At 36.6% G+C, this 23,757-nt stretch overlaps 2 protein-coding genes across 2 annotated transcripts; both read left to right on the top strand.

The window, feature by feature from the left end:
* Positions 1 to 12,121: 12,121 nt before the first annotated feature.
* Positions 12,122 to 13,462, top strand: LOC111604497 (CTD nuclear envelope phosphatase 1 homolog). Its single transcript, XM_030225290.1, has 2 exons — positions 12,122 to 12,448; positions 12,507 to 13,462. The coding sequence occupies exons 1-2, from the start codon at positions 12,417 to 12,419 to the stop codon at positions 13,327 to 13,329; spliced, it is 855 nt and encodes a 284-aa protein (XP_030081150.1). The 5' UTR covers positions 12,122 to 12,416; the 3' UTR covers positions 13,330 to 13,462.
* A 3,491-nt stretch (positions 13,463 to 16,953) lies between these two features.
* LOC111604484 (probable protein phosphatase 2C T23F11.1) lies at positions 16,954 to 19,819 on the top strand. Its single transcript, XM_023322571.2, has 4 exons — positions 16,954 to 17,303; positions 17,772 to 18,100; positions 18,631 to 18,961; positions 19,041 to 19,819. Exons 2-4 carry the CDS (start codon positions 17,816 to 17,818, stop codon positions 19,412 to 19,414), a joined length of 990 nt encoding a protein of 329 aa, XP_023178339.1. The 5' UTR covers positions 16,954 to 17,303; positions 17,772 to 17,815; the 3' UTR covers positions 19,415 to 19,819.
* Positions 19,820 to 23,757: the final 3,938 nt, after the last annotated feature.

Here is a 23,757-nt window from a genome sequence, read left to right on the forward strand (position 1 = left end):
GTATGTAAAGTATGTAAAATATGTAATGTATGTAATGTATATAAAGTATGTAATGTATGTAATGTATGTAATGTATGTAATGTATGTAATGTATGTAATGTATGTAATGTATGTAATGTATGTAATGTATGTAATGTATGTAATGTATGTAATGTATGTAATGTATGTAATGTATGTAATGTATGTAATGTATGTAATGTATGTAATGTATGTAATGTATGTAATGTATGTAATGTATGTAATGTATGTAATGTATGTAATGTATGTAATGTATGTAATGTATGTAATGTATGTAATGTATGTAATGTATGTAATGTATGTAATGTATGTAATGTATGTAATGTATGTAATGTATGTAATGTATGTAATGTATGTAACGTATGTAACGTATGTAACGTATGTAACGTATGTAACGTATGTAACGTATGTAACGTATGTAACGTATGTAACGTATGTAACGTATGTAACGTATGTAACGTATGTAACGTATGTAACGTATGCAACGTATGCAACGTATGTAACGTATGTAACGTATGTAACGTATGTAACGTATGTAACGTATGTAACGTATGCAACGTATGCAACGTATGTAACGTATGTAACGTATGTAGCGTATGTATACAAATCCGTATATATATATGTATGCATATTTGATTCAACAAGTCCATATATGCACATACTGGATCTATTCAGGGTATATACCCTTATATATATAAGAGGTCTCACCGACTTGTTTTTATGCCGCAGTCCAGTTTAGAGTTTCGAACAGAATTGCCCGCATTCGCCGCTTGTTTAATTAACATAATTAAATATAAATACGAGCAGAGGCCCAACAACAAATACAATTTGCATAAGAACAACTTTTAATTTTAAAGTCAGAAATCAAATCTTGCTGGTAAATTTAAAAATTGTTGTTAAGCGCTTGTTCAAATTGCTCAAATCGGCATCAAGTTCATCATCAAACACGTCCGATTGTTTTTTTTTTACCTACTCTATGAGAATTGAAAACTGGGCTGTGACTGAGACTGAATCGTCTGTCAGTTCGTCTCTCCGTCAGTCCGTCCATTCGTCCATTTGCTCACCCGCTCAACTGGTTGCTGAATCTCTTGCTGGTCATAAGATCTGGTCATTTGAATGCCAAAGGCATTCGCTTTTGCTCTTTTCACATTTGGCTAAGATACTTTGTGTAGCACTAAAAAGCAATTTATGATGAGCGCGTCAGTGCCAGAAATTAAAAATTTATGACCATAGATGATGGCGAGGAAGACGAACAGCAATAATAACAGCAAAAGCAACAACAACAACAACAACTACAGTAGCCATTGGCTTCGCTAAACTTAAATGTCAAACTAATTTAAACAAGACGCTCCATAAAAACTGGATTAATTAAGGTGGCAGCTGCTGTTGTCGTTTGCTGACGTGTCGCGATTGATAGCGCATAAGCTGCAGCTAAACTAAAAGCCAACACACACACCACACACACTCACACACAGTTAGTTAATGAAGGGAAGCTGTCTGCCTGAGCTATTGATAGAGTTATGATAGATTGGCCAATTGAGTCGACTGTCTGATTGTTCGATTGTTCGTTTGTCTGCAGTAAATTAACACGCTTAATTCAGATACGACAATTGCTTATATAATTTATGCAAATATCTATTTTAATTAACAGCAGCAAACGGGGCGTATGCGCAATCTCTTGTCTTGTTATTACACTTGATTCAATTAACTCGAGTACCGCTGGCTCTCTGGCACTCTCTCGCTCTGGCAAAAGGAAAGGTGTTGACCTTGTCGCACACGCATCGAGACAACTACACACACGCACACACACACATGCACACACTCATAACTGGGCGTCGCACTTGTTTACCTTCCAAAAAAGAAAAAATTCCCATTGCATTTGGCTCAAATGAAGAGCCCTTCACACAGAATTGAAATGCTTGAGCAAAAGTGAAAGCCAAAATGACAGCTGCTTCTATCTCTCTCTCTCTCTCTCTTCATCTCACTCTCTCTTTCTCTCTCTTTCATTCCTGCTAATTTATGCCTGCACATTTCAAGTTCAAGGGCATTTTTTGTGTCGATTCGCTTAAAGCTTTTGACATTTACTTTCATAAACTCATATGAATATATTCATCTCATATATCAGCTGATTGCTGTTGTTGTTGTTGTTGCTGCAACACTTGTGCACACACAAAATATGTCCATAATTACGCGCTTGTTAATCGATTTTTAAGTTGTTCCCCCAACTTGTGGTTATACAACAACAAAGCTCATATTTTTAACACCTTGCGGACGGACAATGGAAATGGCTTTTGTTGTTGCTACGATTGTGAATGTTGTTGCCGTTGTTGTTGTTGTTGTTGTTGCTGTTACAGTTGTTTATAGCATTGGCATTTTGGGGCGCGCACTCGTAAAATGTGTTCAAACAAAGCAAAAAACAAAATCTTTTAAGCATTTGCCGTTCAAATCGATATCGAAATCGATCGGAAAGTCTATAAAAATATCAAGTTTTTGAAAGCAGCAAGTATTTTGTATATTTATTATTAAAGCAGTTGCCAAGCCACACAGACTATATATATATATTTATAAACTAACTGCATGCTAGTATCTAGAGCATGAAATTCAACTAGACTTGGACTGGACTTGGCAGCAAGTGTTGGCTAGTTGATTGGCCAAGCGACTTGAGCCCAAAAAACACCAAATGGCTAAGCCAAAGCGTAAAGAGAGTTAAAAAACGATGTATATATATCTAATATATATATATATATCTATAAATATATATATATAGAATATACTCCATACTTAATTCTTAAGTGAAAGATAATGACGAGCTCAACAAGTTGAAGCTTTAACTATTTGAATATAATACATTGTGTATACCCTATCTTTACTAATTACAGGGTATGCTTTCTTGTTTAACCTGAAAGTTGAAAGTTGCATAAAGCTGCAATTAAAGCTCTACGAAAAAACTCCCATGTTCATCAATTTAAAGTTCTGGAAAACTTTATTATCACACCCTTAGTTTTTACATTTTTTTTTGTCAATTTATTTTTTTTGATAATTTTTTTTATCATTTTTTTGATACATTTTTTATAATATTTTTATATAATTTTTTTTATCTTTGTTTTTAAATTTTGTTTTAATAATTTTTTTTGAACATTTTTTATCTTTTTTTTGTTTTTTTTTTTTTTTTGATAATCTTGATTTAATCATTTTTTATATCTATTTTGATATGTTTTTAAATCTTTTTTTTTAATTTTTTATATTTTTTTTATCAGTTTTTTGATAATTTTTTTTTATTATTTTTTTTTTTAGTTTTTTTTTTATAATCTTTTTTTAATAATTTTTTTATATTTATTTAGATATTCTTTGAAATCTTTTTTTTTTTTATTTTTTATCTGTTTTTTATCAGTTTTTTGATCATTTTTTTAACTTTATTTTTAAAATTTTAATTAAGTTATTATTTAAATTTTGCTTTTATATTTTTTTTTAAAGGCGCTTAATATATATATTTTATTACAACAATACAAATCATTTTAAAATAATTTTAATAATTCTCAAATATTTTTTAAGCAATATTAAAATAGTTTTTAAATAGCTTAAAACTGTTTTTTTTTTAAATTTTAAAATAGTTTTGGTCATAATCTTAAACTATTTTTATAAATATTTTTCAATCATTTGGTTATTTTTTAATTTTCAAAATTTAAAAACTATTTTAAATATTTCTTTCAAACATTTTCAGATTTTATGCCAGTGAGCTTAGGAAATTTGAGTTCTAAAAGCCAACTCGACATTTTGAGCTTAAGATATTTTACTTTTTAGTCAAATGTGTCTAAATTTAACTGAAAAATATGACAGCATGTTTAGCAGCAGCATTTGAATTATTCACTTTTGAAATATTTTTATGTAAAAAATTGCAGCTTTCAAATGCAGTTGAAGTTGCTTTGCTGTTGTTTGTTGTTGCTGTTAAAGTTTTTAAACAATGCCAATTGGATTTGATTTCAGGTCCGCACAACTGCAACTGCAGCAACAGCAACAACAACAGCAGCAGCAACGGCGAGCCAATTACTCAATTCGCATTTGCAGCCAATTGCAGTTTAAAGTTGAAGTTGAAGTTGCATTTGCGAAGTGATTGGCGCTGCCACCGCCCAGTCTGCCACGCCCCGCCCTCCTTTACCTCTCCACATCACAAATTACTCGAGTAAGACTAATTTTGATCATACCGATAGACATACATATATATATATGCATTCAACTGCAGCTCACGTGCAGACATGCCTATAGCTTACCCTGCCTGACGCTAGAGGGCGCCGCTGCTTGTCAGCAGCTTCGTCGCCTGCATCGCGTTCGTTGCTTAAGTCTTTCGTTTCGCTCGACACTAAATTGTTGCACTAAAGTGTTTGCTGCTGCTGCTGCTGCTGCAGCTTTTGTTGTTGCTGGTCGCTTGTCGAGTTTGTTTTGGTTTTTTTTTATAGTATTGGGTTTTGGGCTTTGCTTTGCTTTGCTAGTTGGGTCAGGTTGCAGATTGGAAAGTGGGTCAATTTATTACCGCAATGCATATTTTTTGTTCGCTCTCAGTTGCCCGGCTTTGTAGGCCACTTTTTTTATTTTCGTTATTGTGTTTTGTATGCTGTCTGAAAATTAATTAACAGGTGGGCGTGGCTTGTGTGGGGCTGTCAATTTGCGTACAAATTAAATCACATTTGTTTCATTTTGTTTAGCTTAGGCTGAACTTTAATGACTCAGGTCGAAGGTCAAGCCCAGAAGTAAAAAGCCAATATGTGGGCAGATGAGATGAGCTGCACAGCGTTACATAAGCGAAAAGACAGATGCAATAGCTGAACTGCAACCGTTGGAAAAGGCAAAGTTTGAATGGCTGGCTCTAAAATACGAATGGCCAACTGTTTGGCCATTAGGGTAAGACATCTCGACTGTTATTTCGGCTTTTTGGCTAATGCCTTGCGATTTTTCGACTTTATGTGTGAGAAAACTTCGAGCCGACAAAACGCATTGGCCATTGAGCGTTTTTTATGTCTGTCGGTTGCAAATAAACCAAAGCACAGTCGCATTGCCATTGTGGGAGTTACTGCAGCTGAAGCGACAGCTTCGCTCGTTAATCTTCCCATCGGCTGCAACTGAATTAACTAAGTGCATTTTATTGTTGTTAAAAATAGTCGAACTACACTGCTTGCCCAAATACATACATTATATAAGCAGTGCAGTTCAGTGTAGTAATGTAGCAGTCAGCAATTGCGCATATGTGAAGCAGTCTATTCTATTTTGCTCAAGTTGGCAGTTCCTTATTGAACTGCTCTTCAATGTTAGTCATGCTTGACAAATTTCTCTTTGCTACAACACAGATCCGAGAAATCCGTTAAACTTTAAAATTCATATTGTATTATCCCTTAAAGCCACGTTGAAAATGTTGATTTTGTTCCAGCTATTCAATGTGGTTCAGTCAAGTCAAAACAAATCCAGCCAATTCCTTTTAATTTAATCATTTGGCATCATAAAAATATTGTTGTTTATTTCTTATTATATACACACGCGCAGACAGATTGCCTGCCATTTGTTTCTAAATATTTCTAACTTTGCCGCTTGGCTGGCGACAATTATCTCGGTAATCCGATGCTCTTTGCTGAGCTCAACCAAAACCAAATAAAAAAATAGCAAATGGTTTTCTATTCCCAATCAAAACAGCAAAATAATCAAATATCGTTAAAGTGCTTTTATTGACATAGACATTTATATATATATATATGTACATGTATGTATAAACAAATAAACATTATTCTAGTGTGTAAACAGTTACAGTTACTGTTAGCATCGTTCCAAATATCGACAGTTGTGCTACGAATGAAAAAAGTAGAAGACACGATTAGAGCAAACGCCATGTTCCACACACATATGTACACAAATACGTATATACATACATATTTGCTGTTCTTTATCAATCCACATTCATACATACATACGCTCTCTCTGCACACTTATCCACATTTTATTATATCTTTCTCTTTCTCCTTGTCGTCGTTGCGGCTATCGTCACAGTTATCAGTTCGATGTTTCGCTATTACGGTAATCGACAGCTCATTTTAATGGGCGCTCTTTGCTGTTTGACCCCTTGCTACACCTAACCTCTCATAGGCTATGTCTGACCTTATATCAAATGCACAGACAAAGCCTAGTAGAGGCTAGATTTATAAGGAAATGCGCCTCAAAAAGAAAATAAAATATTACTACTTTGCTCCATCAATGTTTTTTTTCTCGGCTACGGATATTGGCGAAAAGTAAGCGTGGGCAGAGCTGCCGCTTTCTTCGGGTTTTATTTTCGTTAGCGTTTTAATTTATTAAGTTGTTGCTTCGTGCTTTGCGTACGTTCGATACATGTATTTCAGCTTTTTATTTTTCTTGTTAAATATGTATTAAAAAGTCACGGGCCAACGAGCTCTTTTCACTCATAGCAAACTTTCACTTTTCTCGCATTTTCGTCAAGCAACAAATTAATTGCAAACACAAAATTAAAACCGAAATACAACGGCGAAAATTCCATGCGAACCAAACGAATGCCGATTCGCGAATGATCAGACGCAAAGAGAATGTGTAGAAGAGCGAACAAAATATGCTCCCTGCGAACGTCAAACTAGAATAGCAGCAATAAATTCATATGTGGATATTTATACATTTGGATTCGTGTGTATGTGTACAAATGTACATATTTATGCGGCCTGTTACTTTGACTGCATTTTAAAGTTCAAGTTCAATGTGACGCTTGCTGCTGCTCAAGCTCCCGCTGATTGCGACGCATTAGAATTCTTGCTCTGCTCTCAACAATCGCCCCGCCGCACACACCCACACAAACGTCATGATAAAGTGCACGTACACGCGAATCGATCCGATCGTCGTCGTCGTGTCGTTTTTTTCTAGTTGCTTTCTATTTTGCACAGCTCGCGGCTGGCACGAAGTTGAAGCTTATTGGCCTCTCTCTCGTTGGCGCTGACGCTCTCGTATTTTAGGTACCTGCACTCTCATACGTCATAGACAAAACTAACGCTAGTTTCTCTCCGCTGCCATTATTGTTAGCTCTGTTGATGTAGTTGTTGTTATTGCTGTAGAGGCAGAAGTAATCCATGTCAGTAGAACACGAACACTTTCGATTTTTTTTGTGTTGCGCGTCGCGTGGCGGCTGATGGGCGTGTGCCTACTTTTTTTGGTACTTTTTTTATTTTCTCTTTTTTTGTGTGTGTTTCTTTATTGCGCTGAATCGAATTGGAATGAAATGTTTTTCGCTTGTATAGCTCACTCTAGTTCTATTAGGGCAACGCCTTATTTCACAAGATTTTTTTAAATTTCTCACATTTTAATCGTAATCAACTCTCGACTTCAACGATCATGACACTCGCACAGTTTTGGTTTTAATAAACTCGAGTACGAAGCGAGTTTAAGCTTTTATACTCTCCACTGGCGTCGACGTTCAATGGCGGCGCACGCAGCGTTGCAGAAAAAAGTTGAATTCCGCATGCGTGTGTTTGTGTATGTGTGCGAATGTATGGCTCTGTGTGTGCCTGTGCGCGATCGCTGCTTTCGCATGCTTCATTTTATTATTTTGTTGACTTTTTATATTTGAATTCTTGGCCAGCGAAATACATACAGAAACGAAACGACGACGGAATGAACATTTTGCATCTTTCGATCGTCGTTTATATTGGCAATGGCGATGGCTCTGCCGACGTCGCGACTGCGCCGCTGCTGCTGCTGCTGCACACACGCATACACTCACACATATTTATATGAGTTACTTGAGCATCATTTTGTTTTGTATTTCGGTTTGCCGTTTTTCACTTCGCCTTTTTTTCGGCCAATTGTTTTGCTTGATTTTTTTGGGCGATTTCACATACACACATACAAACATTGATATCTGTTCTTTCTGCAGCCTGCGTCGCCCACTCTCCCAGCCGCAGGCCCCGTTGCCAGACGTGTCGTTGTCGCTTCTGCTACTCTTCTCTTTTTTCTCTTTCTCTCTCTGTGTATATTGTTTGCTGTGGTTATATTTTGTTGCTCCTGCTTTTATTTTTGCTTAGCATGGGTGTTGTCGCTGCCTTTTTCTGAGGGCGCAAATTAAGTTCGACTCATTAAACCGGTCAGCTCTTAAATAAACCAGCATCTGAAACTTAAGCGAAAAGCTGTAGTTCATCAAGAAAGAAACAAAAAAATTAAAAACAAAAACTTTCCTGCACAGTCGCCAAGTTATTGACCGACTTAGCTGTAACATGAGCATATGAAACTTAAGTCCCAGCTTTGGGCATTGGAGAGAATAATCAACCAGCAAGGCGCCAGATGACATCGTCACTCTCCATTGCACTTGCAGGCACTTTAACGGTAAGCTGGGCAATGTAACTGTTGTCCATGCTATTTTGATGTCTATTAAGCCTTAATTAAAGCGCCTATTGATATTACATATAGCTGAGCATATATTCTGTATTATTTGTAAAGAATGCATATGTTAAAAACGTTGATAAATCAACTTGAACTCTATGCACGCGCTGCATTCGATTAAACACAATGAACACATATGTAAATGCTTGCATACAAACAAATTTATATATGTATACGTATATATATATATATATATATATATATATATATATATATATATATATATATATATATATATATATATATATATATATATATATATATATATATATATATATATATATATATATATAATTATGTGTATGTATGTATATATCAGTTGTCGTTCATGTTTTATTTTTGCTTGAGATCGAATGCAGTGAACTCAACAACGACTTTGCGCTTGCTTCTTTCAAAATAAATATAATATATGAATTTAAAACATGAATACTCTATGTGGAGCATGCTCGATGGCCAGATATGCCGTAAACTTTTTCAAATGTTTAGCTGTTAAGAAAATTTACTAATTTTGTTTGACTTTGACTCTTATTTTTTGCCTTTACATACATTTGTATAGCTTTATTACACTCGCTTTTTATTTATTTTAAAGGTGCAGAGTATATATAATAAAATCCATTGACAAACAAAAGAAATTCTTTGTTTACGTTGCGTTCAACCTGTGTAGAAAAACGACGCGACAGAGCGGAGTCTCTGGCAAAGTCTCCCATCTTCGTCTTCGTGTTCGTCTACTTTTCCATCAGTTTTTGCCGTTTTCAATTGGGGCGCAAATTGCTAAAGCCGCAACTAAAAAAAAAACGAAATTGCAGTTCAAAAAGCAGCGAACATCAATTTTGGATGAAAATTTTGCATTGAGTTCATTGGCATGAAATGTGTAGCTCCATGTAGAATTTATTTATCACTTGAAATATTTTGCTAACAAATTGCAGTCAATGACATTACTCTCCATACAAATGCATACATACACACACACAGAGGCACAACTTTGGCAACGGATGTGCTGCGCCTGTATGCGTGGGTAGGAGATAGAACAACGGCAGAGTGGAGAAGAGTAAAAAGAAAGAGTGAACTGAGAGAGAAAGACAGAGAGAGAGAGAGAGAGGGAACAACAGGTCACGCAAGCGTGCTAAAGTTTATTCATCTCGCCCAAAATGCGCAGCAGTTTACAAAAATCGACGGCAAGTCTGAAATTTTGAAGCGAAATCAATGGATTGAATGATGATAGGAAGGAGCGAGACAGGGCGATATGAGCAGAGCAAAGTGGCGGCTGAGCTCCTGCTCAGACACACTTGTGCAAAGAACAACAACAGTAACACAAGCAAGTTGCAAAGGAGGGCAACGGTACAGTAGGAGGAGAAGGAAGGAAACAGCAACAAAATTGTTTAATTATAAATTGTAGAAAAGCAAAATAGTCAAGCAAATAAGCAAGTGGACGAACGAGATAGCTAGTGAAGTGAGTGCGAGATGGAGATAAGTTTTTGTTGAAGGACACACACGGTCTTTAAAAGTGAGTAATGCACTGGAGGTTATTGACTCCGTCTCTGACTGTTGTTGCCGGTTTTTTTTGCTTTTTTTTGCACTGCCCGCTGCCCACATACATGTGCAATCGTGAGTGTGTGTGTGTAGAATCTTTTGTTATGCGTTTTTATTTTTTGGCGTTGTCGTTGCTCGATAGCTGCCTCCTCTTTTCGCTCGCTCGTTCATTCTTTCTCTCTATGTGTGTGTGAAGTCAAAGTGATTAAACTTTATGCGCAATTTATTTTGCATTCACAATCACCACAACAATAACAACAACAATTTATTGTTTAATTTTAGCTTAACAAATAATTGCTGTAACAGGTTCAGGCTAACAACACGTATACGTAATTTTATGAGTCCAAATAGCTATGTTTGACATTTGCCTTTGACATTTTGACAAAATTAAGAGCATTCCCAGATTAAACTAAGATATTTTAGTATATTATTCTTATCGTAGATCTTATTAAACTCTATCTTATGTGCAGTGAAAGCTTCTTGACTGAAAGCTCTATTCACTTTTTCCATTGTTCTACATAGTCTTTGTTAATCTCAACTTTAACCTTACTTTGAAAGCTCAATCTACATATTTTCGTTAGCATACATATTTTGCGCTTGACTCTGTAACCTAATGTTGTTGCGATCTAAGTCTACGTTCCGGCTTTCGTTAAGTTCATGGTTCCTCTCTCACCTAAGCTTCGTTATTATTTTAAGCTGCTTATGCATTCAGTACTTCTTTGACGCAAACACTTCGTTAAGTTGTACGTTTTTCTCTCTAGCCTAACGTCTTTGTAATCTATGTCTACGTTCTGTTCTTCGTTAAATTATTTATTTGTTGTTATCCTAAGCTGCTTAAGCATTGAAATTCATGCGGCTGGCAAGATGACACAACTTTGAGGAATTTGGCTGGCTTTCCGGTTTGGGCGTGTTGCATGCTGCAACTGTGGCAAGTCGCACGCGGCAGCAACATGTGTCCAGATGCGGGTGTTAAAAACAGTTGCTGCGAAAAGGATGCCAGAGCTCTGTGGTTGCAATTGCGGTTGAAGTTGACAAGCAGCAGACGCCACAGCAAATTTGCAACAGTCGCCATACATGTGTAGATATATACATACATGTATATGTATGAATATGTATGCGTGTGCATGCGTGCATGTCTGTATGCTTACATGTGTGTGTGTGTGTATCTGAACAGATGCGCACAATATGGTGCATTAATTTTAGCTCCTGCCGGACGACACAAACCAGGGACACAGTTGCAGTTATTGCTGCAGTTGTTGCTGCTGCTGCGGCTGCTGCTGCGGCTGCTGCTGCGGCTGCTGCTGTTGTCGTTGTTAATCGTCTTGACAGGCAGCCGCTTCAGCTTCGTGCGTGCCGCTCCAAGGCCAGCGCAATATTTTACACTGCAAACGTCGCCTCGATCGTCAGTCGGCGACTTCCGTCAGCGTCTCCGCCACCATTCGCATCAGGTCTGCTGCTGCCTCCACCACAACCTCCTTCACCACTGCCACTGCCACCTCCACCCACTCTACTGCCAGTGCGTCATATAGCAAGCACTGGGTACATGGCATGGAGCGGGCAGCGTGGGACGTGGAATATGGAACTTGGAACGGGAATGGCAATGGGAACGTACATATTGTAGCTGGCGCTGCATTTTCATGGCTGGCGTTTCATTTTTCGCCTTGGCGAATGTGTGCGTTCAATGGCTACCCTGTACGCATTAATGGGTATATTAGTTGCGTTCATCTACTGTTTGACTCCGCTTGTCGACTAAAAAAAAGAGAGACAGAGAGAGAGAGAGAGGAAGAGAATAGATTAGAGTAAAGATATACATTCTTAAATCTTAACTAGATTAGTTTCAAATATAGTTACAAATATCGATAAATATCGTATTTTTCTAAAAAGATCGATAACCATATATTGAATACACAACACAAGGAATATATCTTATAATATAATGAATATGTATAATGTATAATGATATTACTTTATAGCTCAAACTAAAGCACAGGGCATCTGCTATTCAGTCACTCACGATCAGTTTAATGACTGTATCATTGTCAATGCTCCCGCCCACGCCCGCACCCGCACCCGACGACGACAACGCAGACGGCATTGAGAGTCAGGCAAGCTACTCCGATATCGAAGCTCATTTCATTATAATTCTGGATTTGATTGATTTACCCTGATTCATTCGAGCTCCAGACTTAACATTACTTTCGATGTCGATACCTCAGACAGATTCAAATACTAGACGACAGTGTGTATTAAGTAACTGTACATAAATGAGAAGTTTCAATTACTCGATCGGGTATGCACATCGAACTCTAGAGAGAAAGTTGCATTTGGCTCTGAAGTATAGAAGAGAGCGGAAGCATAGAAAAGAATAAAACCATTAAGCTGACTGTGAAATATAAGTCAAGATTTTATCAATCGATTATATAGAATTGTATGTAAATATAAAGTATTATGAAATGGAAAGCCAAAGCAATTTCTTAGTCACGAAGTGAGTAGCTTAGCGAGTTCTATCAAATTTGCACCTCATTCTTGCCTTTATTCAACAGTTTCTATTTTTTGGGCACTGTGGGGATTATTGTAACGGGAATCGTATTAGCGGTTCCCATGTTACGTGAGAAGTTTCGCACTCAATATGTGAAAATTCGTACGAAATCAATGAACTATACGCCCATAACATATATGGAGGATGATAGGCTAACTGAAATATCGAAAAAGCGTTTGCGCATGGTGCGCCGCAAGACGTTAATTTTAGACATGGACGAAACACTGATCTCATCTGTAATACTCTACCGGGTGAAAGAAACGTCGGACACAGGTTCCGAACACAATCGCCGATACAAGGCAAAGTCCGTGCTCGTACAGTCGGTGCCATATGATTACACCTTCGATATACCCATTTCCGATGCCAACGTCTACGTCTATAAGCGGCCGTATGTTGATCTGTTTTTGGATCGGGTTTCGAAGTGGTACAATCTGGTGGTCTTCACCGCTGCCTCGGAGATTTACGCATCGCGTGTGTTGGACTTCTTGGATGCTGGTCGAAACATATTGGATCACCGCATGTTTCGACAGGATTGCATCGAGATTTGCGGCATTCGCGCGAAGTTCGTGTCGCTGGCTCGCAAGGATCTGGCCAGTGTACTGCTCCTGGATGATTGTCCCATGGAGAACAGCTTCAATGTTGGCAATACAGTGAACATTAAGAGCTTTCGTATTGGTTCACAGGACAATGAACTGCTCTGCATGCTGCCCTTTCTGGACGCACTACGATTCACTAAAGATGTTCGCTCGATTTTGGGTCGCACCACTCGCTACGAATGCCTGACCAATTGCTTGGAATCACAATTATTTTCAGACGATGACGATTGAGATATAGATTATGTTCTCACTATATCCAACTTTAAACGTTTATCATTTCGATTGCATATGCAGCGTGGAATAGTATGGAATACTATGGTTCTGTAATCCTCTACATATATAGATTATATGTCTTTGCACACTCTCTCTGCATTTTTTGCTCTTCCATAACCAAATTTGAATCTTTCTATTTTTTTTATGTTTTTCCAAACTCCACTCTATGATCCATTGCTTATATTTTGTTGCTTCCACATCTTTTAAATTTCTGTTTTGTATATGTTTTTGCCTTGACTTCCTTTAGTTCATATCCAAATCTTAGTCACCCGATGTTTTCTTTTTTCGCAAGGCCTCGATTATTAGTCACTTTACAAGTGAATCACTAGCGACAACGACAACGACAGCGACAGCGACTTCGCCTTGTGCCAGGTTGCTGCCCTATAAGCAAACTATATTAATCTGGCTCAATTCATAAAACCAAGCCATAGTGCGTTGTGCTTGAACGTACACGTTTAAAAGGTAATCTGAAGCTATAAGAGCTAAGAAATATAAATGGGGAAAAATGATCTGAAAGTAATATTATACTATAATTTGTTAGGCTGAAGGAACAGTGGCTGAAAAACTGTGCGTCAAAAGAATATATATTCTTGAAGAGTAGCTTTTAGAAACATTTCTTTCCAATTCCTTCTATATGTTTTGAAATAACTGTTTCGCAAAACGGTAGTTATTAATTAGCTAAGCTTTTGAGTTATTTAGTTATGACTCTAAGTAGACAGAATAACGTGGCCTTTGGAACACATAATATATTTACTTTAGTCTAGAATAGTTGCAATCGATATTTATCGATTAGTGAGACTATGTAATTAGGACGTTATTACCCTTTATTCAGTTATTCTTTAACCTAATTCATCTTTTTCAACAAAAGAATGTTTGCTTAAAATCGATATATATCGATTAGTTTAATATAGCATACAAACAGATGAATGAAACGAAAGCTAGTCTATAAATATTAGGAGCAGCTTTCTGTCAGATCAATGCTTACACATAAAAAATAATTGTCATCGATAATTATCGATTAGTTAAGTTATTTATTCAGGACATGCCAATAAGCATAACTTATGACCAATAGCATAACCCTCTATGTTGAATTTAGAGCACATCTTACCATTAACTATAGATGTACAGGGTATACAAGTAGGCAAATCGATAACTGTGACTGTCGAGTGAATCTTGAACCATTTAACACATCACATATAATATATTTCATATATTGAATTTGGCTGGCATGATGTTCCTTTGTTAATCTTCTTGACCAGGCACTCAGGGTGCGGCAATTAAGTCACCATCAGCAACAGCACCAACAGCAGCCACACAGCAAGCAACAACTACAACAACAGCAAGTGGAGGGGTGCGCGCATTTCCAGCGAAGATCATTATTGTCTCGCCGCGGATGCTGGCGGCATCCAAAAAAAAAAAATAAAATAAAAAATGAAGCAAGCAAACAAGTTAATGAACCAGCAGCCAACGTCGCGGATCCTTGAACTCGACTGGAGTCGAGTCGTCCAACTAGTTTGGCTTTGGCTTTTGGAACCAGAACCAAATCTGTGGCATGAATTCTCTGGAAATGAACGAAATTTCATTTCGAAAACACAACAAAAAAATGAGTTCAACAGCATTCCGGTCTGGTCTGGTCTGGTCTGCTGCTCCTTCTGTCTGGAGGTGGATCGACTGCGACTGCGACTACGACGGCGACTGCGATGGTGACTGCGCAGCTTAACTTTCCATTATCCTTGAGGCTCGAGTCATTGCCCCCGTCTCGCATTACACAATTGCAAAAGAGTAGTGGGAGGGGGTTAGGGCGGCATCTCGAATTCGCCGCTCGAGTTACACAGAAGGAGAACTCCAGTGGCCTACTTCCACTTGAATGGGAATTAATGGAATTAATGAAACAAAGGCTAGCCAGCCAGCGAGCAACCCCATCTCGAAGCTTTTCGATCCTGTAGACAGGCCAAAGACAAAGAAACTCATTTTGTCGCATGCAAAAATTAATACAAAACAAATTCGAATGAGAGCTGACGGGACACACATACACATACTCATGCATAGACGCATGCATGCGTGTATGTGTGTAGAACTTTATTTTTATAACTGACCTCGAACTTTTGTGCAATGTGATTGAACTGCTGCGATATCTGCGTGAGTGTGTGTGTATGTATGTGTACTGCAACTACGCTCCCGCTCTCGCTACTACTCTCTCTCTCTTTCTCTCCACTCTTCCTACTTTGACAGCATTTGCATGCAGACTGCATACAAGAGTTGGTCGGAAAGTGGCAGCGATAATGTCGCCGCTTGAGCTTGGGATAGCAATCGGAATCGGATTCGGGATCTGGATGCGATGTGACCGTTGACAAACAATATGGAAATTTAGAGAGGGGGAATGGCAAATGGCAAATGATGGCTGATGGCTGATGGCTAGCGAATGCATCGCAAAAAAGGGTGGGGAGATTGCAGTCGACAACAACGTTAAATGCATAATAAATGCGCGTTTTAAGAGGTTTGCGAAAATATCATGCGTGCTGCGACTCGGTTGCACTTTCAATGAGCTAAAACAAAAAGAAAAATATAATAAAATGCAGTGAGAGGCGATAAGAACAGTGGTGAAATAGAGTTAGGAGAGGGAGCGAGCGGAACTGTGGAGGCCACTGCTTGGCGCTGACAAAAAAGAGCCCGGGTAAGATTGGCAGACCATTGCATTCCTGTGCGATAGTGCCCGCACTAAGAATAGTCAGTCACGCCCACTTTAAAAAAATATGCGAAAAAAACAAACAAGCAAACAAATTTCATTGACTATTGTAACGCATTCAATGCTGCTGACGACGATAAAACGCTATTCAATTGAAGCTCAAAAAGAGAAACAGTAAGAGAGAAAGCGGACGGTACAGTTCTTTATCAGGAATACACTCGCTGCTCGCTGTCTCCGCTGCTGTCCAAATATTTAATATGGTTTTTGTCTTGCTTCATTTTTTAACAAGAAATCAAAAATAAAAAAGAAAAAGAAAACAAAACAAACAAGCTTAGTATGAAAAAACAGAGGCGGGTACAGCGAGCTGTGTAGTTACTCTATAGATCCCTCGTCAAATCGAAATGAGCGCCCCTGACCAACAGCAAGCACGAAATTGTTTAGCTGACGTCATTTGTCCTTGAATTCGTTTGCCGCAAAACAGAATTCGCAAAATTCAATGCACTTGGCAGACCAAAAACACAAAAAAAAAAAACAAATCAAAGCTAAGCTGAGATAAGAGCATTGAGAGAGTGAAAGCGACTGAGCTTAGTAGAATCTGTACAAGGCAATAATTCAACTGTATGAACTTTAAGCATTAAGTAACAAATAAATAAACAACAATTAGGCAGATGATATGTTATTACAAGCGTTAATTAAACTAAAACATTATTTCTCGTTTGAATACAAATTTAAATTGAAATTCATTTGAAACAAATTATAGCCGCTAGCCTTTGAAAGTTGAGCGCTTGAAAGCTGAATGCTATGATACGCACGCCTGCCTAGCATCGCCTACAAATATAGCATTTAATGTGATTTGTTTGGCATTACACAAATTGATTTTAGTTACATTTTAAATTACACAAAAATTTGCATTTTAAAAGTTGCGTATTTCATTTTGGAAAACAGCGATTCGCAATCAAAAACAGTGAAAAAATACTATCGATATTGAATACGATATTTGACCGACGGCATGTTGCATTTTCGCATTTATCGAGAATGAGAACAAGAACGATAACAATTCGCAATTGTTGAAACATTTGGTTAAAGCAATAATTTAAGCAAAAATTGCAACTGCAACGAACGTAGAACACGTGCCGCCAACGCATTTAGCAGACCAAAGGAGTTGAACAAGACCGCTCAAGCGGTTGCCACATTAATGTATTTGCACAACTTAAAAGGCCAGCTAAAGTTGTTAATGTTTTGCCAGGTGAGCTTAACAACCACTTTTTTTTTGCTATATTCATAGTGATACTCAGACATTGTTCTAAACTCTTCACTGTCTATATTAAAATTATCGCCAAGTGTAAACTAGATACGGAAGACAAGTGCTTTCATGCATTGCCACACATTTATTAATACAGCTCGCTGTCAGAGACGACTTGGACGTTGTTCTGTTATCAGCGTTTTATCAGTTTTATCTGCTGGCTTTGTGCGGGTGCCCTTTGCCCGCATGAACTCCAAACAAATGACACATAAGTGTTACCAAATATCGATATCGATATATTATATATTTTTATACATATATATAGTATATATATAAATATATGTATATAGATGCTTCTGTAATCTTTACGTTTGTTTGCTGCGGTCTTATGCGGGTCATATCATTAAATTTGATATGCTAATCTCCCTGTTTATCTACTTATTATATACTCTGTTTAATTTGCTGACACAGATAATAAACGTAAATTGATAAGCAGCCACAATCAAGTCGAGAAGATGGGCCAAACTTTGTCTGAACCGGTGACCGCCAAGGAATCATCCTACTGCCAGAATAAAAAATATCGCGTAGGCAGCAGCTGCATGCAGGGATGGCGCATCAACATGGAAGATTCCCATACACATATATTGGCCCTGCCAGACGATCCAAAGGCAGCATTTTTTGCTGTTTACGATGGACATGGTGGGGCAACAGTCGCCCAATATGCGGGCAAGCATTTACATAAATTTATACTAAAGAGGCCGGAATACAATGAGAATGACATTGAAAAGGCGCTGAAACTGGTGAGAAATACAAACTTGATGAAACATCTAGAAAAAAAAACTTTTTCAACACAACTCATCAAATCTGAACTTCGTATTTGAGTATGAAAGTCAGAAGCCTATAGCGATCGAGCAAGATGGCGCTCTTTCGCCTTCTCTTAACGGGACACTTTACGTAATATTTTTAGCTTACTCTCAATGCACCCTTTATCTTTTGAGAACGTATAGTCAAATAATGGAAGAACTTGCCACGTTCTTGTATCATTTTAAATTTTGCCATACTTATTTTTGTGTAGGGTATTAAAACGTTGACGCATTTAAAAAAAAACTATTTTTTACTTCATGCACACGACAAGCACTCTTGCACATGTATTAGCATATATGTGCTTGTGTGCGTAACTCTTGGTGCCTATTGAAATCGTAAGAGCAAAAATGTGTTTTGCTGCCTGTTGAGAAAGTTTATTCTAGTTGTTTCATCTATTTGTATAATTGGTGAGCAACGCATTTAATGATTGTTCTATATGACTCATATACATCTATTAAATTTGCAGGGTTTCTTAGACATTGACTATGAGATGCTGCACAATGAATCATGGGGCGAACAAATGGCCGGTTCCACAGCTGTCGTTGTCCTCGTAAAAGACAATATGTTATATTGCGCAAATGCCGGCGATTCTCGTGCCATTGCCTGTGTCAATGGGCAGCTGGAGACGCTATCGATAGATCACAAGCCAAACAATGAATCGGAATCGAAACGCATTATCGAAGGCGGCGGCTGGGTGCAATTCAATCGTGTTAATGGCAATCTTGCACTCTCACGTGCATTGGGTGACTTTGTATTTAAGCGAGCGAACAAAAAGCCGGAAGATCAAATAGTCACAGGTAGACAAGCAACAAGCAACAAAGAAACAAAGAGTTTGGCATTTTTAATATAACACCTTGTCCATTATTGCCATTACAGCTTATCCGGATGTGGAGACGCGACTGATTCAGCCAGATTGGGAATTCATTGTGCTGGCATGCGATGGCATTTGGGATGTTATGACCAATGAGGATGTTTTGCAGTTCTGTCGAACGCGCATCGGCCAGGGCAAACAGCCGGAAGAAATCTGTGAGGAACTGATGAATCACTGTCTTGCGCCCGATTGCCAAATGGGCGGCCTCGGCGGTGATAATATGACCGTTGTACTTGTTTGCCTGTTGCACGATAAGCCCTACAGCGATTTAATTGCACGCTGCGGGAACAGCAATCGATCAGGCTACGGCGGAGATACTGGACATTCAGATACTCCGCCAGTTGCAACGGAAGCAAGCGATCTGAATGCGGAACTTTAGATCATTGTCGTTGTCGTTGGATTCAATAGTCAAACAAACCTGCTGCTGGGCAGCATTATAATTGTAGAGAGCGCCTTACAAATGCCATTAAGGCGACCTTTTTTAGATTGTGTACTTAATGCGTCTGTTTTCCGATTAAGTTAACGCTTTATACTCGTACAATCCTTACCCAATTTGTTGTGTCCTCCCTCCAGCCCAAGCTTTCCCTCCACACGCATTAAATTTTTGTTAAAACCAAAGTGAGAAAGGGCCAATTGCAATTTATTTGTCTAACTGTGTTTGCCACGCCCTCTGAAGCAAAACATCGTGTATTATCCGTCTAGTATTTAATTATACCTACATTCATATATATATACCCCTATTCCTTGGCCCGTTAAGATTATTTTCTTTTGGTTTAGTCTTGTAAATGTGTTAACGTAGCTAAATAAAACTGTGTTTTTGTAAAAGCTGAAATTTCTAACTTGGTCAAATGAAGATTGATATTGATTGCTGCTCAAAGTCATAGAACTAACATGAATTGAAATTTATTGAAATCTTTTGAAGAACCTTATTTACTTAAAATTCGTTTGAGGTCTCAGTTTATTAGTTCTACAAATAATCAAGATTGGTAGTATCAAGATTATTTTGGATCAAATTTTTTTACTTCAATTGACCGAGTAATCTTTCAAGATCGAAAATGGCTACAAACCAAAACAGATTTCAATTCACCGCAATTTGGTCAATTCTTGCCTTTTTATTTCTTCTAAATTTAGTCAATATAGCCAATTGATCATATAAAAGCTAAACATGTCTAAAAATGTCGAACATTTTAAAAATTTTTGATTCTAAAACCATTTTAATTTTTAATTTTAGTTCTTTTAATTTGCCTCCTGTATCCATTTCGTACAACCGAAAAAAGGTATAATATTCCAAGAACTAACAATGTCTATGCGCGATATTCCAATTATAGAAAAAGCTCTGAACTATAGATCGCCTAATGTATATATATAAGGAATAACTTTTTTGTAGTAACACCAAAAATCGTGAATTGCAGTAGGTAAACGATTTAGATTGGGAAGAGAAAACCCACTTAGTCAAGCTAGAGGCCTTTTTACATCGCAATAATTATATATAATAAAGAAATTAAAAAAAATAAATAAAAACATTTTATTGCGAGACTTATTTAATCTTCAGTTTAGACTGCGTATATCCATACGAGGGTAGTCTGAAATATTGGCAATAAAAAACAAATTAAAATTAACATTAGTAAATTTCATTAACAGTTTTTCGACTAACTGCGCATATCAATATATATATATACAAACATTGTATATGTGTATATATAGCTAATTTCTCTGACACCCCCTGGAAGCAAGTTGGTTCGAACTGTTTGTTTACAGCATCTTTTTTGTTTTGCTGTTTTCTGTTGTTTTTATTGTAATTTTTTTTTGACATGTTTTCATAATCTTTTTTCGTTTTCGTTTCTGGTTTTTCGTTTTTCCATTTCTTCTTCGTCTAACTACAATTTAATCTACTTGTATTTTTGTTGTTTTCTGGTTTTTTCTTTTTATTTGATTCTCGTTTATATGATACATACAATAAAATAAAATATGCATTTATGATTTGTTTTTGTTTTGTTTTGTTTTTGTCTGCTGTTATTGAATGGATTTTTCATTTCATTTTTCCTATAGCTTTTGTTTTTATTAGTTAGAGCCCGTTAAAAGTATATATATTTATATATATATATATATCTAGATATATATTCGAATATATATATATATACTACATAACGAGCTTTAAATTTCACTCTTAAGTATACAGAAAAAGTGAATCACGCTGTTGATGGTTGTTGTTATTGATGTTTTGTTGTTGTTGTTGGTGTTGGTGTTGTATGGTAATGTTTAATATAATTTATGTATACTTTCTGCATAGGTAATATTGTTTAGTTAAATGTTACATTTTTAGTTTATAGTGTAATCATATGCAAACCTTTTTTTCTTGTTTTTGTTTTTTTTTTTATCTTTACAATTATCAATTTTGGTACAATTAATAATATTAATTATATACTTTATTACATGTGTTTCTATCTCTCTCTCTCTCTCTCGCCTCCTCTCTCGTTAACAGACATTCTCTTTGTATTATTTCTTATTGGATTTGTTTTGTTTTTAGTTGATAACAATGTGCGTAAGCATTTCCTATGCAATTTATTTGAACAAAAAAAAGAAGTTTTTAACTAAATTTAAGGCCCTTCACAAGCGGCGTAAAAGAAGAAACAATAAAATATGAAAGGAGCAAATAAAAAGTAAAAATTATTATGAAATATTGATGGCAGTGGCCAAATAGAAATGATGGATAATGCAGTAGGCGCACTCATTGGGGATATTCCCTCGCAGCGTGCTTATAGGTTTATATATATATACATATATTATATATATATTATTAAGGCAGTGCCAAATAAAAATAATAGTGGCATCCGTACTGCCGCCCCTGTGAAAGGCATACTCTTTCAATAATAAATAATAATGGTATACAATCATAATCATAATAATAATGTCTTGAAAGCTATTTGAAATGACTCTGCACGACATTTTGTTAAACGAAATGAAATTTTCTTAGTTCTGGCTGAATGTGTGTGTCTATATGTGTATAGTTGTTGCATATAGATTGTTACATATATTATTAATAGTATTATTATTTTCTTTCTGTTTTGGTTGCTTTTGTATAGTTTAACAAGGTGTCATGTGTCAATTGCCAGTGTCATATGCGCTGCTTAAATGTTTAAAAAATAAATAACTTAAGAACTGAGGCTTTACAATAACAATTTTCATTTTTTAAATTAATTTATTTGTTTGCCTTAAAATTATTTAACATCAACAATGTTTTTTCCTTTTATCTCTCCATCCATTATTCATATCATATCATATCTAACTCTATAAACCCTCTCTCTCGCTCGCTCTCTCTCTTTCTGGGAACACACGATCGTCCCAGCAGCCTGATTCTTGTTGTTGCTGAGGGTGGGGGGTAGGGCGGCTATCAAAATCTAGGCAAACAGTATTCCAACCTATTCTCATTTTATTTTTGTTTTGTTTATTTTTTTAAATAATATTTATTTTTTTACATGCAATTGAAGAACTCTCGCAGTTGCATAATATCACACAGCACCCATTGAAAGGCTTAGCTAATGCCCCCACGCCTCGTTCGTCAAGCCAGACTTCTGGGCATCGCCAACCACACACTCCCTCTGCCAACCATCATAACGCATCTTCACTGTACAGCGCGCACACACAACTTGTGAACCAATTTTAATCAATGTATGAGTGAGAGTTGAGGAAACAGATAGGAGCAACGAAGGCAGACCAACTATAGACTATGAATTTTGCATGTGTGTGTGAGAGAGAGTGTATGTGTGAGAGAGTATATATGTGTGTATGTGTCTGTGTGTGTGTGTGTGAGTCTGTGTGTATGCGCACACCACTGAGCAAGGGTGATCATCATCATCAGCAGCAGCAGCAGTTACTTCAATTGCAACAAATTCAGCTAAAAAAATATCTCCAATTGGATTCATAGCGGAGTTGGTTCAATTGGAAATGTCTGCCTGCTTGCGTGACCTAAATGGTTTAACAAATAAAGTTTAATTATAGTATGTACTAGGGGCAGCAGTTGTGTGAACTTAAAGCAAACACCTTTGCGGCTACTCAGTGGGGCGAGTATACAAAGTTTGTGGCATGTTTATATACATATATATATACAGATATATATATATGTATATATACATATAATAGTATATATACATATACAAGTTTATATATATATATATATATATACATATTTATAGTATAGGCACTTAGCATATTCGATTGTTTTTATAGAATCAAAATATATATATTTATTTTAAATGAATACACACACACACCCACACACATACATTATATATATATATATATATATATATATATATATATATTTATTTATATATATACATATGCGTATTGAACTGGGTTTTGAGGATTACATATATATAAATATATATAGCGCTTGCAGGATGCATTTGGTATACTATTTAATTGAGAGAACTCATTCGCACTAGAAGAAATTGGATTGTGAACCCAATAAGAATTAGCGTGTTATGTTTTCTAATTGGAAGGAGACGTTCGTCAATTGTTGCATATGCCTAACTGTATATGAGGAATTATCTCTTAACATATCGCTTAACGCTAGCATTAGCTTAAGGGACTGTATGTGTAGTATATATATATATGTATATATATATATATATATATATTTATATATATTTATATATATATTTATATATATGTATATGTATATATAAGCATAACATCTGCCGATTTGTATGCCTTAAGTTA

Source organism: Drosophila hydei, unplaced genomic scaffold (assembly GCF_003285905.1).
Source record: "Drosophila hydei strain 15085-1641.00,03,60 unplaced genomic scaffold, DhydRS2 tig00008128-arrow-arrow-pilon, whole genome shotgun sequence".
Classification (NCBI taxonomy): Eukaryota; Metazoa; Arthropoda; class Insecta; order Diptera; family Drosophilidae; genus Drosophila; species Drosophila hydei.